This window comes from Dama dama, chromosome 7, assembly GCF_033118175.1.
Source record: "Dama dama isolate Ldn47 chromosome 7, ASM3311817v1, whole genome shotgun sequence".
In the NCBI taxonomy this organism is placed as follows: domain Eukaryota; kingdom Metazoa; phylum Chordata; class Mammalia; order Artiodactyla; family Cervidae; genus Dama; species Dama dama.
The window spans coordinates 18990876-19003180 of NC_083687.1; the positions used below are offsets into that span (position 1 = coordinate 18990876).

A 12305-nucleotide genomic window follows, 5' to 3' on the forward strand; every position below is an offset into this window, starting at 1 on the left:
TCCACCACCTTCTCCCAGACCCAGGACTACATTACCCAGTAAAGCCCGGGATCTTTGACACGTATCTGCACACCACCTCCTCTGGCCACTGCCCACTCTTCGGCAGCTCCAGGCCCACCGGAATCCCGTGGACTACAAGTCCCGGTACGCTTCGAGCAGTCAGCTCGGACTGCACGTGCGCATCCAGCTGCCCGCCGGAAGGACACAGCCTGGCTGTGTTTATCTCGTTGGGGACGGAGTCGTCGGTTGGCGCGCAACGGGTTCTAGGCTGCAGGCAGCGCGAGGACCCGCGGCCCCGCCCCGGCCCGGCCTGGCAGGTAGCCCGGGGTGGGCTGAGGGACAAAGAAAATTGTAGGGGCTGGGGACGCCCCTGCTTAGCGCTGGGGTCTTGGGGGAGGGGCCTGAGAGTGATGCGGTGGGGGCTGGGAGGGAGCTGGGGGATGATGGGAAAGGAAAGTGTTAATTGGGAGAGAAAGGCCAGGGGAGGGTGGTGAGGGAACCGGTGGGGGACACCTGGTAGCTGCAGGAGGCCCTCAAGGAAACTGGGAAGAAGATCGGGTTATGAAGGGAACAGGGAGGCTGAGGATAATGGAAGAGAAGGGCGGGGGTGTCTGGCGTTGTGGGGGAGGGGAGGTTGGGATGACTGGAAGGCGACAGGGAGAGCGTCATATACAGGGAGGAATATCTCAGGCGGAAAGGGGTCAATGAATATTAGCTTTTTATTCCCCCTTAGTGGAAGAGCAAAAATGAAGGGCTGTCACGGTGAAGCTTGGAGTTGTAGGGGAAGGAAGAAGAAGAAAAAAAAAAATGCAGAGCTCTCAGGAGATCAAGAAGGGCCAGAAACTGGGAGTGAAAATTGCACGAGAATAGGAGGGGAGGGCAGGTTCGTGAGGGGGATTGAAGATGCTTGAGAATGCGGCAGTGATGGAGGATGGGAGAGACCGGGAATAAGAGGAGCCTCTGAGACCCTGGGGGCTTGTTCTCCCTGAGCTTTTGTCTTTTTGGAGGAGAAGCCATGGGGTTTTTCCTCCACCTCTGCACAGAATCGCTTCTCTCTTGCCCTCTGAATGCTCTAACTTGATCTAGCTGAAGGGGAAGGTGGAGTCTATGAGGGAAGATGAAGGTCTCCCATTCTTAAGCCTGTCAACCTCCTTCCTATCTGTTCCCCTAAGCTCAGATCCAAGAGCTTTTGGATTGAGAACAGGAGTAAGGAGAGTGGTTTCCTGCTGGGGCTATTTCAGGTTTGGCAGAGTAGCTATTTAAAGCGTGGGGTTGGGGGTTGAGGGAGGTTGGGTAAGGGTGGAGGACTGGCAAGCCAGCTGAAGCCCATATGTCTTTCTTGCGAGGGGCCGCCATACTTGAGCTTTTTGGGTGCCTGAGGTTCTGCCTGGCGCTTCCCTCTCCAGGACTTCTTGAACAGGGAGCAGATGATCCACCCAAACCTATCAGGTGCCGTAGGAGACCTGCCTGATAGAGCCTTCAAATGTACCCATTATCACTAGGTTGGCGGGTTGTCTTTAAGAGACCATGACTTCTCATGCCTGGATCTTTTTCTTGTCCTGGCCAAGAGCATTTTTGCTTTCCTTTTCCTTTCCATTGCACACCCCTACCCCTCTCCTATTTGGGTTACAGGGACCCAGGAGAACTGCTAGAAACAGCTTGTTCTCTATCACAGTGGGCAAGTTGGGCAAATGGCAAGAGGAGAGAACGCCTCCACCCCACCCCCACTCCTCAGTCCCCAGCAGACACATACCTTTCTGGCTTAAGTTCTTGGCAGGATACCAGGTACAGCTGTCAAAGGGACTCCTCGTGCCCGTGAGGGGCCCTAGATGACCCCGATGACAACTGCTCAGCTTGACAAGCGCCCCCGAAGAGGGGCTAGCCATCCATGGAGGTCCCTGTCCTGGATCAATCCCACCCCATCCTGGATCGAGGGACCATTCCACTCTAAAAGCCTAAAAGCTTTTCTGCGTGGAGGCACTCGTGCCAGCTTTCAATGGACAGTCTGGGGCTGGCTGGGCTATTAATAGCTCTGAGTATTTTGAGATCCCTCTCCCCACCTCAGAGCACAGAGATTCTTAGAGAGGTGGCAGTAAGCAGAGCAGGGCCAGGGAGACAAGAGAACTCACTGACCTGGGAAGAGGGATCGGAGCTTGGGCCAGGCCAGGGAACAGCGTACAGCCTCCGTGGGGATGGGCGACCATGCTGAGCCCTAGTTCAGCAGTCTGAGCTGGTAGGCAGGTCAGAGTGGCCCCACCCTTCGCTGTTGGAGAACACAGGGCCAGGGCTAGCTCCCTGACCTCGGCGGCTCCCCTGGGGCAGAGCCAGCCACCTGAGCTGCGGAGGGGTGGTGTGGGAGGGCCACCAGGGTGACGCTTACGGGCAAGGGCTAGTCCGGGCAGAGTCACGGTGAGCCAGGCAAAGGCCTCGCCTGAGGAGCCCGTGGCCCCAACTTGTGTGCAGGTAGCGGAGGCAGCAGGCCGTGCCGGGGGGGCATGTTGCTGTAACCAGAGGCCCAGGGGATGTTACGGTGGACGGTGCACCTAGAGGGCGGGCCCCGCAGGGTGAACCATGCCGCTGTGGCCGTGGGGCACCGGGTATACTCCTTCGGGGGTTACTGCTCAGGGGAAGACTATGAGACGCTGCGCCAGATTGATGTGCACATCTTCAATGCTGGTAAGCAAACTCGGGGACCGCCCCTGGGTGCCCGCATCGGGGAGGGCAGTGGGCGGTGGGTGCCCCACATCAGGGAGCGCAGGGGGTGGCTGAGTGAGGTTCGATGGTGGTTCCCCATGGCCAAAGAGGGTGGGGGAAGCCAACGTGGTTGGGGAACAGGTGGACGGCCTGAAGGGAGGCTCCCAGGGCTGAGCAGAGCTGTGCCCGCAGTGTCCTTGCGTTGGACAAAGCTGCCCCCGGTGAGGCCCGCCGCCCGCGGGCAGGCTCCCGTGGTACCCTACATGCGATATGGACACTCAACCGTCCTCATCGATGACACAGTCTTCCTTTGGGGCGGGCGGAATGACACCGAAGGGGCCTGCAATGTGCTCTATGCCTTTGACGTCAGTGAGTATGGGTCTCAAGAGTGGTTGTGTTCTGCCAGATGGTGCCTCAGGGGGCCTGGGAAGGGTGTGTGCTGAGGGGGCTGGGAGTGAGGTGCCCCCGAGTCTAGGAGGGAGGGTTAGCTTACTTACCGGGCCCACTCTTTGCCCTCTTCAGATACTCACAAGTGGTCAACACCCCGAGTGTCAGGAACCGTTCCTGGGGCCCGGGATGGACATTCGGCTTGTGTCCTGGGCAAGACCATGTACATTTTTGGGGGCTATGAGCAGCTGGTAGGTCTGGAAGCAACCAGAGGTTTAGGGTGGGGATGAGGAGGAGGAAGGGGAATTGAAGGTGGTGGAATGGGATGCTTTGGTTTGCTTGCAGGTTCTGAGGTGAGGGGCTTGGAGGGTGGGGGAGTGACCCCTGCCCCTCTCTTTTATTCCTTCCTTCACTTCCTTTCTCATCCCTACCAGGCTGACTGCTTTTCCAATGACATCCACAAGCTGGATACCAGCACCATGACGTGGACCCTGATCTGTACAAAGGTCTGCCCTTTTTCCTCTCTTCCAGACACCTATCCTCAATTTAAGAAACCATAGGGAGCTCAAACTGAAAGCTGACCCCTTCTCCGTGCCATCTTTGCTCCTGCCCAGGGCAACCCTGCACGCTGGAGGGACTTCCACTCGGCCACAATGCTGGGCAGTCATATGTATGTCTTTGGGGGCCGGGCCGACCGTTTTGGGCCATTCCATTCCAACAATGAGATTTACTGCAACCGCATCCGTGTCTTTGACACGAGGACTGAGGCCTGGCTGGACTGTCCACCCACCCCAGTGCTACCCGAGGGGCGCCGGAGCCACTCAGCCTGTGAGTGTCTGTTAGGTCCCCGTGAGTCCCTGTCCCCCCGAATTGCTCCCACACTATTGACACACCTCTCTCCTCCCAGTTGGCTACAACGGGGAGCTGTACATTTTTGGTGGCTATAACGCAAGGCTGAACCGGCACTTCCATGACCTCTGGAAGTTTAATCCTGGTAAAGAGCACTGCCTTTAAGGGGGAAGGAACAGGGTGCCATGGAGGTGGGGTGTAAAAGAAAAGAATAATCCTGAGTAGGTGAGGGGTGGAGTGGGGAGGATATCTGGACCAGCAAGCACTGAACCTCCATTTAAACTTCTCTTCAGTGTCGTTTACTTGGAAGAAGATTGAACCGAAGGGCAAGGGGCCATGTCCCCGCCGGCGCCAGTGCTGCTGTATTGTTGGTGACAAGATTGTCCTCTTTGGGGGCACCAGGTCAGGAGGAGAGAAGGGAGGGCTCCAGGAAGGGCCAGAGCCCTTGGGAGTCAAACGACTCCCATGGGAGATATTTGAGCAAGAGAGTCTCGTGGGTAGCCTTTGCTCCGTCCTTCATTTCTCTTTTTGATCCTACAGTCCGTCTCCAGAGGAAGGTCTGGGGGATGAATTCGACCTCATAGATCATTCTGACTTACACATTTTGGACTTCAGTAAGTACACTTATTCCCAAAGTGCTTCTGCCATCAGGGTCCCTGTCTTTGGATGGTGATATCCAGGACTGGACCCTCTCCTTGGCTTTGACCATCTCCCTCTCCCATAATTCCTCCTTTAAAGGCCCTAGTCTGAAGACTCTGTGCAAACTGGCTGTGATTCAGTACAACCTGGACCAGTCCTGTTTGCCCCATGACATCAGGTACAGTGAATGGTTGGAAGGGAGGGATTAGTTGAGGGTGAGTGGACAGCACAGGCATGACCTGATTGACTCAGTCTAAGTGTGGAGGAGAGAGAAGATTTTGTTCTGTAGTCTACTTGTGCAGAGGGTGCTGGAAGAAAATATAATAAAACTGTCAGCTGAATAAATTATAGCGAAAAAAAATCCAGTTTTCAAACCAAGCTCAGAAGCATCACTTCCTGAGACCTGAGCTTACACAATTATTTCTGTTAACCTGCTGAAGAAGTTTGATTAAATCTTAGAACCTGAGAAAAAAGACAAGTTTAGGAGTCTCTGGATCACATCAATTCCAGAAATAAGGGCGGTTTTTTCTAGCCACTTTGAATTCTATTCTTAGGTCTAAATCAAGCACTGGAAGCTACTTTGTATATAATTGTACTCTTCTGGATCATTCTGTGACACTTTCCTCTCCTTGTATCAGTTCAGCTTAACTCCTCTTGCTGAGGTTCTGTGTGTTCAGTATTCAGTATTGATACTCAGGTGATAGAGGATACAAGGCTGAACAGGTGGGTCCCAGGTTGGCCCAGGATTGACACATGTCTCAAGTGCCTAATACCAAGTAGACTGCAGCCTTGGTATAAGGAGGTACTTGGTGAAATTTTGTAGAATGACCATTGTCAAAAAGAGAGGAACTGAATCTTAATATGGTGGGATGGGTGGGTGGGGGCTTTATGAGGATGGGAGTTGAGAACAAAACCCCGCATTCCTGGTGGGAGGAGGGGCTTCCTGGTTGGATCTGAGCAGAGGAGGAAAGGTAGGTTGGGAAGTTTCATTGAGACGTATACATAGATGGTTTTCTCCAGGTGTTGGGCGTAAGACTATCGATAGATAAACAAAAACAGGAAGTCCACAGGAGCTTGCAGGTGGATGAGTGGGTGGTAGTGGATTTGGTGGTGGGTGGGACCTGATTGTTAAACCTAACAGGGCTGTAAGGAAGAGGTGGCTGTGGGTGGCTGAACTTTAGAAAGTTGAAGGGACTGGTGTGTTCATTGCTCTGTTTGAGCAATTCTGGATTTGGGGACGGAGGCTCCCGCTTCTCTACTTTCTCCCTGTCAATTTTGGCCTTCCAGGTGGGAGCTGAATGCCATGACCACCAACAGCAATATCAGTCGCCCCATCGTCTCCTCCCATGGGTAGGAGGATGTCTCTGCCACCTTCCTTCCTGAGCCTGCTGTTGTCTTCACTGCCCCTGCCCATCTCTTCCCCCGCCTGCCCCTTTGAACCTTGGACTTGGTATACCTCCGCGTGGAGTTGTTGGACTAGAGGTGTTTTCTGTGCTGTGAACTTAGTGGGGAGCTGTAGCAGGAAGGGCTAGGTCCCTTCCTCCTTGGGCCGAGGGCCCCTTCCCCTTGGTGCTCTGTCCCGTTCACCTCCCTCCAACTGCTCCTGGGTTCTGCTCTGCCCCAGGTCAGCCACAGGCTGCTGGGAAGTGACGGGAATGGGAAGGAGGGAGAAGCAAGCAGTGTGTGAGCCTCAGGAGCTTCCCCTCCCCACTCCCTTTTCCACCTGTTCCCCCCTGCTTGAGCCATGGGCATTGATTGCGAGCTGAAAGGATTTGCAGCTGTTGGCATGAAATCTCCTTCTCCCTGACCTGGGGAGGCGAGGACCAGCAGATAATCCCATCCTTCCTTGAGCTGTTGCTGTACCCTGACACTCTCAGCCAGCTCAAATTTTATACAAATGAATTAAAAATCTCCAAACGTGTGATCTCTTTTTTGTGGAATACGACAGGGATGGCAGGAGTTTACAGTGGGGGCAGGGTGCTGAGGCTCTGGCTTCTCAGCCAAGAGCATTAGGAAACCAAATACCACCACGACCTGGCCGGAGTTTCTCCGGTGTGGAGTGTAGCGCGACGTTCTGTCGATGGGTCGCCCTTTTCCGCGTAGGGAGGGTACCCCGGCCGCCCATCAGCAACCCGCTCGGCCCCGCCCAGTGGTGGGCGGGATCTGCGCTGCTGACACCAAGCCTTCCGGAAGGGGCAGGCCGGGAGCCTCCGTGGCGGAAGTAACGACATTAGTCTTCGATACGCCGCTCAAGCCATGCCGAGAGCAAGGTCCCGTGACGGGGCGGCTGCAGGATCTCCCAGCAGGGCTCAGGATGGCGGAGAGGACGACGGGGGCCTGCAGAATGGTGAGGGCACGGTGCCGGGACGAGGGGCAGCCCTGAGGGCCGGGAGAGGGGCTCCGCGTCTGGTGCGGGCTCACCCTGAGACTGCCAAGTTGTCTGAAAGACGCAGACACCGGGAGCGCCCCCCAACGCACTAGAAAGTGGGGAGTAAGGATACTTACTGAGTAGTTTTTTAAACTACACAGGGGGTTTTTCGCAGGGAGAAAACTTATGTTCCAAAGCAGAGTCAGAAGGGCATTGATTATTGGGGAAGGCTTAGTAGGTGAAGATTCAACAAATTTCGCCGACATTATTGAACATCTATTGTACGCTGGCATAGTTCTAGATGCTGGAGATACAACAGTGAATAAAGCAGCCCAAAACTCCTCTCATGAAGCTTACTTTTTGGGGGGTTAAAAAAAAAAGCACGGAGACATAAGAAATTGCATATTTTTAAAGGATAAATTTTATGGTATGTGAATTTAGTATACTACAGTTTTTGAGCAAGGTGATTAGAGCTTTGAAGAGAAAACGGGAGGGGTTATGGTTTTAAGTAATCACAGAAGGCCTCACTGAATAGATGGCATTTGAGAAACCCTGCGAAGAAGGTGAGGGAGCAAGCAATATAGCTGGTGAAAGTGTTACAGGCAGAGGCAAAGTCAGTTGCAGAGGAACTGAGATGCGAGTATACCTTCTTGCTTAGGAACTGCTTGGAGGCCAGTTGACTGGAGAGGAGTAGGAAAGATAGTAGAAGAGATCAGAGACAAAATGGAATAGGTCACATGGGATCTTCAGGCCATTACAAAGCCTGGAGCTTTTAGTCTTGAGTAAGATGGAAGCCATTGGGGAGTACTGAGTCTGTAGTAAGTGATCTAAAAATTATATATGTGGAAATGAGGTGGGAGTGATAAGATCAATTTGCCTCTTTTTTGGAAAGAAAACTATTTTATTATTTGAAGAACTTAAAGTGAAAACTTCCTGTGTCTAGGAGTTTCCTTTTTAAAAAAACAGTTTTTATTGGAGTATAGTTGATTTACGATACTGTGTTAGTTTTAGGGGTACAGCAAAGTGAATCAGTTATACATATATCGACTTTTTTGAATTCTTTTCTGTATGGGTCATTACAGAGTATTGACTAGAGTTCCCTGTGCTATACAGTTGGTTCTTATTAGTTATCTCTTTTCTATATAATAGTTATATGTCAATCGCAGTCTGCCAATTTACCCCCTATCCCAGGTTTGCCTTTTAGGCACCTCTCCCATGGTCAGTGAACATGAACTTGGGCAAACTCAGAGAAACAGAGACAGGGAGGCCTGGCGTACTGCAATCCGTGGGGTTGTAAAGAGTCAGACACGACTTAGCAGCTGAACACCAACAACTGAGGCCGAAGTTGAGAGATAGCTTTGAAAGCAGTGAGACTGGTGGTTGGGCGAGCAGTAAGGAGGCTAGAGCACTAAGTGAGGTGAGATGTTGAGCATAAACTGAACCAGAATAAGGGTAGCTGAGCAACGAATGGAGACAAAGGTCTTTGTGGGAAAACCTGTGAAAGAGAAATTTAAAAGAGAAGGGGAAAAAGAAGAGACTGTGGGTTAGTCCCTCTCCAGCCTTATATGTACACCTTCCTTAGCAAGGTGAGGCTCCAGATAGCTGGGACAGTTGGGGTGTTAGGTGTCAGTGGAGCACCATTACAACCTTTGTTGCCTGGAGCCTGCAGCAATTGGTCTGAAGGGGATATTGGAAAGGGTCACTTACCTAAGGAAAGAGGATGGGGTGATGTCTCTGCAGCAGTGGCAGATGCTGAGCTGAGTTGCAGTCCCCCCTCCCCCCAACCCGCACTTTTCTTTCACAGACACGTCTCACATGTCATTTGAGGAGTTGTTGGAATTGCAGAGTCAAGTGGGGACTAAAGCCTACAAACAATTGGTAACAGGAAGCAGCACTAAGAAGCAGAGTTCTAGACCACCTGTCCCAAAAGCATGTGTTGCAGATAAGCATAGGTGAGGAGCAAGGCCTTTCCCGGGAGTTGGAGGGAAACACACCTACTTGAGTAGGTGTCTGCTTTCTCGGGTGGCAGGTGGGAGGCCTTTAATGAGACTGGAGTTCCCTTGAGCTGTCCTTCACTTTCTCCACAGGCCTCTGGAGATGTCAGCCAAGGTCCGGGTGCCATTTTTGCGACAGGTTGTCCCCGTCAGTAAGAAGGTGAGGAGGAGGCAGTAAGCATTTTCTCAGTGAAAGGAGATGGAACTGTTGTCTTACATTCTCTGTTCTCTGCAAAGGTAGCCCGGGACCCCCGCTTTGATGATCTGTCAGGGGAGTATAATCCTGAGGTGTTCGATAAAACATATCAATTCCTAGATGACATCCGAGCCAGAGAGAAAGAGGTGAGCAGCATGGTTTGGAGAAAGAAATGGCAACCCACTCCAGTATTCTTGCCTAGAGAATCCCAGGGACGGGGGAGCCTGGTGGGCTACAGTCCACGGGGTCACAAAGAGTCGGACACAACTGAGCAACTTCTGTCACTCACTCAGAAATAATAGTAGTAGGGAGTTGTTTATAACCATTCTCATATCCCTAATGAGACTGTGGGGTCTATGGGGTCACACAGAGTCGGACACGACTGAAGTGACTTAGCGGCAGCATGGTTTGTGGGGATTCCAGGAGGGACTGGAGCACAGGTTAGAGAGGCAGAGGGGAGCAGGGCGAATCAGTTTACTAGTTGTGTGATCACTGGCAAGATACTTAACCTCTTCACTTCAGTTTCCTTATCACAAAAAGCTAATAGTTCCATTTCATAGTGTTAATGTGAGTTAACGTATGTGAACCTCTTAGAATGATGCTTGGCCCAAAGTTTCAGCTAACATGTACAGAATGCTAACCATCATACTCATTTTCCAATGTGGAGCTGGTGAAAAAGCAGCTGAAGAAGCGCCGTTCAGGGGAGGAGCATGAGAAACTACAGCAGCTGCTTCAGCGAATGGTGAGAAGGTCAGAGTATGGGGTGGGAGGTGATTCACAGTCCCTGCTATTCACCTGTCTCACCCCTCTCATCTCGGCTCCTCAGGAGCAGCAAGAAATGGCACAGAAGGAGCGAAAGCGGCAGCAGGAGCTACGCCTGGCTCTGAAGCAGGAGCGGCGGGCTCAGGCCCAGCAAGGCCGTCGGCCATACTTCCTGAAGAAATGTGAGTGGGGCACAGCTATGACCCGCGAGTCACAGGGACAGAGGTTGGGCGGCCATAGTGACCGGATATTGTGTTGGGGTCCTGGAGCTGCCTAAGGGAGGCATGAAGGCTGGATCCCATGGTAATTTAGAGGAAAGTACACCTGGAGAAGGAAATGGCAACCCACTCCAGTGTTCTTGCCTGGAGAATCCCATAGACAGAGGAGCCTGGTGGGCTACAGTCCACGGGGTCGCAAAGAGTCGGACATGACTGAGCAACTTCACTCACTCACTCAGAAATAATAGTAGTAGGGAGTTGTTTATAACCATTCTCATATCCCTAATGAGACTGTGGGCAGGGAGTGTCACTTATCTTTGCCACACCCCCTCATATGTTGGGTTGGGCACCAAGAAGGAGCTCATGGTTGAATTGAGCAAGAGTGGAGTTGTGGAAGTCAGCTTGCTTTTACACGCCAGTGAACTCCTGACGAGTCACATATCCCTGCATAGTGGTTGAGAGTTACTGACCTGGGGCAAGGGGAGGCAGGGAGACTTCATCCTTTGCTTACTGACTTTCTTTCTCCTTGTCCTCTAGCTGAGCAGCGCCAGTTGGTCCTGGCTGAGAAGTTTAAGGAGCTGAAACGAAGCAAGAAGCTAGAGAGCTTCTTGAGTCGAAAGAGGCGCCGAAATGCAGGCAAGGACAGACGGCATCTCCCTTTGAGCAAAGAGTAGTAAGGAGCCGTGCTCAGCTCTGCTGCTGCCCCAGTGAGAAGTGCATCTGTGGGAACACCTGTGGGCTTGGCCTGTTCTGGTTCTTTCCCATTCAAGGGCGAGGGTCACAGCTGCCTTGGAACGCGACTAGCTCAGAGATGACTCAAAGCCTCTTGGACTGCCTGAGGGCTGAAGAGGAAGAGCAGCTGAGCCTTCTGCCATGCCACACTTCCCCTGCTTGCATCTGGGTCATCGTCCTTGTGTCCTTCTCCCATCCTTGCCTTAATGATTCTGATATAGAAGGAAAAGGACCTTGAGGCTGGTTGAAGGCCATAGAGTCTGTGAGTGGCTCCCAGGACTGGGACTTCATGCAGGAGCCAGTTCATAAACACTTCTGTGTCTCATCTTTTTATCCTGCTGCTTTTGTGGGTGGCCTAGAACTACTGTTTCAGGGGCCACATGTGGGTGGGCAGTAAACCTAAGGGTCCTACAAAGTGGGAAGTCAGATCAAAGCCCCTTCCTCCTTCAGCCCGACAGATGACACCATCATTCAAAGAGGGACCCAATCCCACAGCTCATCTTCTTAGCTTTGGTTTTGGATGCAAGGGGAGGTAGGAGGTGGGGACAGAAAGTGTCCCTGGTGATAGGTAAGTGCAGCTGGCTCTCAGTATTGTTTGGGTGGAGAATTCATACTGCCTGTGGACTGGGATATTTTCATGCTACAAGTCAGTTTAAAGTGGTCTCTGGTTGGGAGTGCCTCCAGTTACCTGGCAGAAGCAAATGCATTCCTCTTTTTAAAATACTTATTTTGGTTGTGTTGGGTCTTAGTTGCTGTTCACAGGGTCTTTGTTTCAGCATGCAGATTCTTAGTTGAAATATGCAGAACCTTGTTTCCTGGCCAGGCTGAACTTGGGAGAGGGGAGTCTTAGCCCCTGGATCACCTGGGAATTCCCAAAATGCATTTCTGTCTTGAGGATTGTACTTTAAACCCAGACTTCAAGGAATTCTTCCAGATAAAATTTCAAGGAATATGAGCTTACAGTGAAAACAAGGTACAAAAGGAAAAAACAACAACGCATAAGTAAGAGTCATTAGGAATAACAGGCAATAGAACCAGACCAGCAAAGTCTGAGAGTTTGGAAATGTAAAATACAAAAATATAAAATGTCTTACTTATGTTTAAAGAAGAGCTATGACTGATGAAAAAATGTATCAAAAAGACAAAATTGATTAAAAAAATTTTTTTTAATGAAAAATACACTATTTGACATTAGAAACTTCATGGTTTAGGAGCAGATCAAGCACACCTAGAGGGAAGATGAAATGGAAGTAGATGTGAGGAAGCTACATAGATGGAGCCTCAGGGACAGAGAAGTGGAAACTAAGGAAAGAGGTTAAAGAAGTTGGAGGATAGAGTGAGGAGATGTGACACAAATCAAGAGTTCCAGAAGGAGAGAGGGTAATTTTCTATAGTTGATAATTTATAAATCCTAAGAATCAGGAAGATCAGTTAATCACAGACAGTGGAAGTTGGGAACCTAGATA

At 51.4% G+C, this 12305-nt stretch overlaps 1 protein-coding gene across 2 annotated transcripts; it reads left to right on the forward strand.

Annotated features, from left to right (window-relative positions):
- The first annotated feature begins 36 nt into the window (after positions 1-36).
- LOC133059519 (ribosomal RNA processing protein 36 homolog) lies at positions 37-11164 on the forward strand. 2 transcript variants are annotated; one of them, XM_061146743.1, is made up of 15 exons: positions 37-317; positions 2464-2676; positions 2887-3063; positions 3217-3332; positions 3516-3587; positions 3696-3909; positions 3989-4075; positions 4224-4332; positions 4471-4544; positions 8742-8889; positions 9025-9091; positions 9169-9273; positions 9795-9869; positions 9954-10071; positions 10645-11164. In XM_061146743.1, the coding sequence occupies exons 2-15, from the start codon at positions 2523-2525 to the stop codon at positions 10779-10781; spliced, it is 1653 nt and encodes a 550-aa protein (XP_061002726.1). In that variant the 5' UTR covers positions 37-317; positions 2464-2522; the 3' UTR covers positions 10782-11164. The 2 variants fall into 2 exon arrangements, with proteins under 2 accessions (XP_061002726.1, XP_061002725.1); XM_061146742.1 differs by lacking the exons at positions 37-317; positions 2464-2676; positions 2887-3063; ... (4 more) ...; positions 4224-4332; positions 4471-4544 and adding an exon at positions 5925-6916.
- Positions 11165-12305: the final 1141 nt, after the last annotated feature.

Coding starts and splice junctions, on each gene's coding strand:
- LOC133059519 (XM_061146743.1), top strand. CDS start 2,523: ATGTTACGGTGGACGGTGCACCTAGAGGGCGGGCCCCGCAGGGTGAAC. Junction 3,333..3,515: donor TTGGGGGCTATGAGCAGCTG/GTAGGTCTGGAA, acceptor CATCCCTACCAG/GCTGACTGCTTTTCCAATGA. Junction 9,092..9,168: donor TTGTCCCCGTCAGTAAGAAG/GTGAGGAGGAGG, acceptor TTCTCTGCAAAG/GTAGCCCGGGACCCCCGCTT.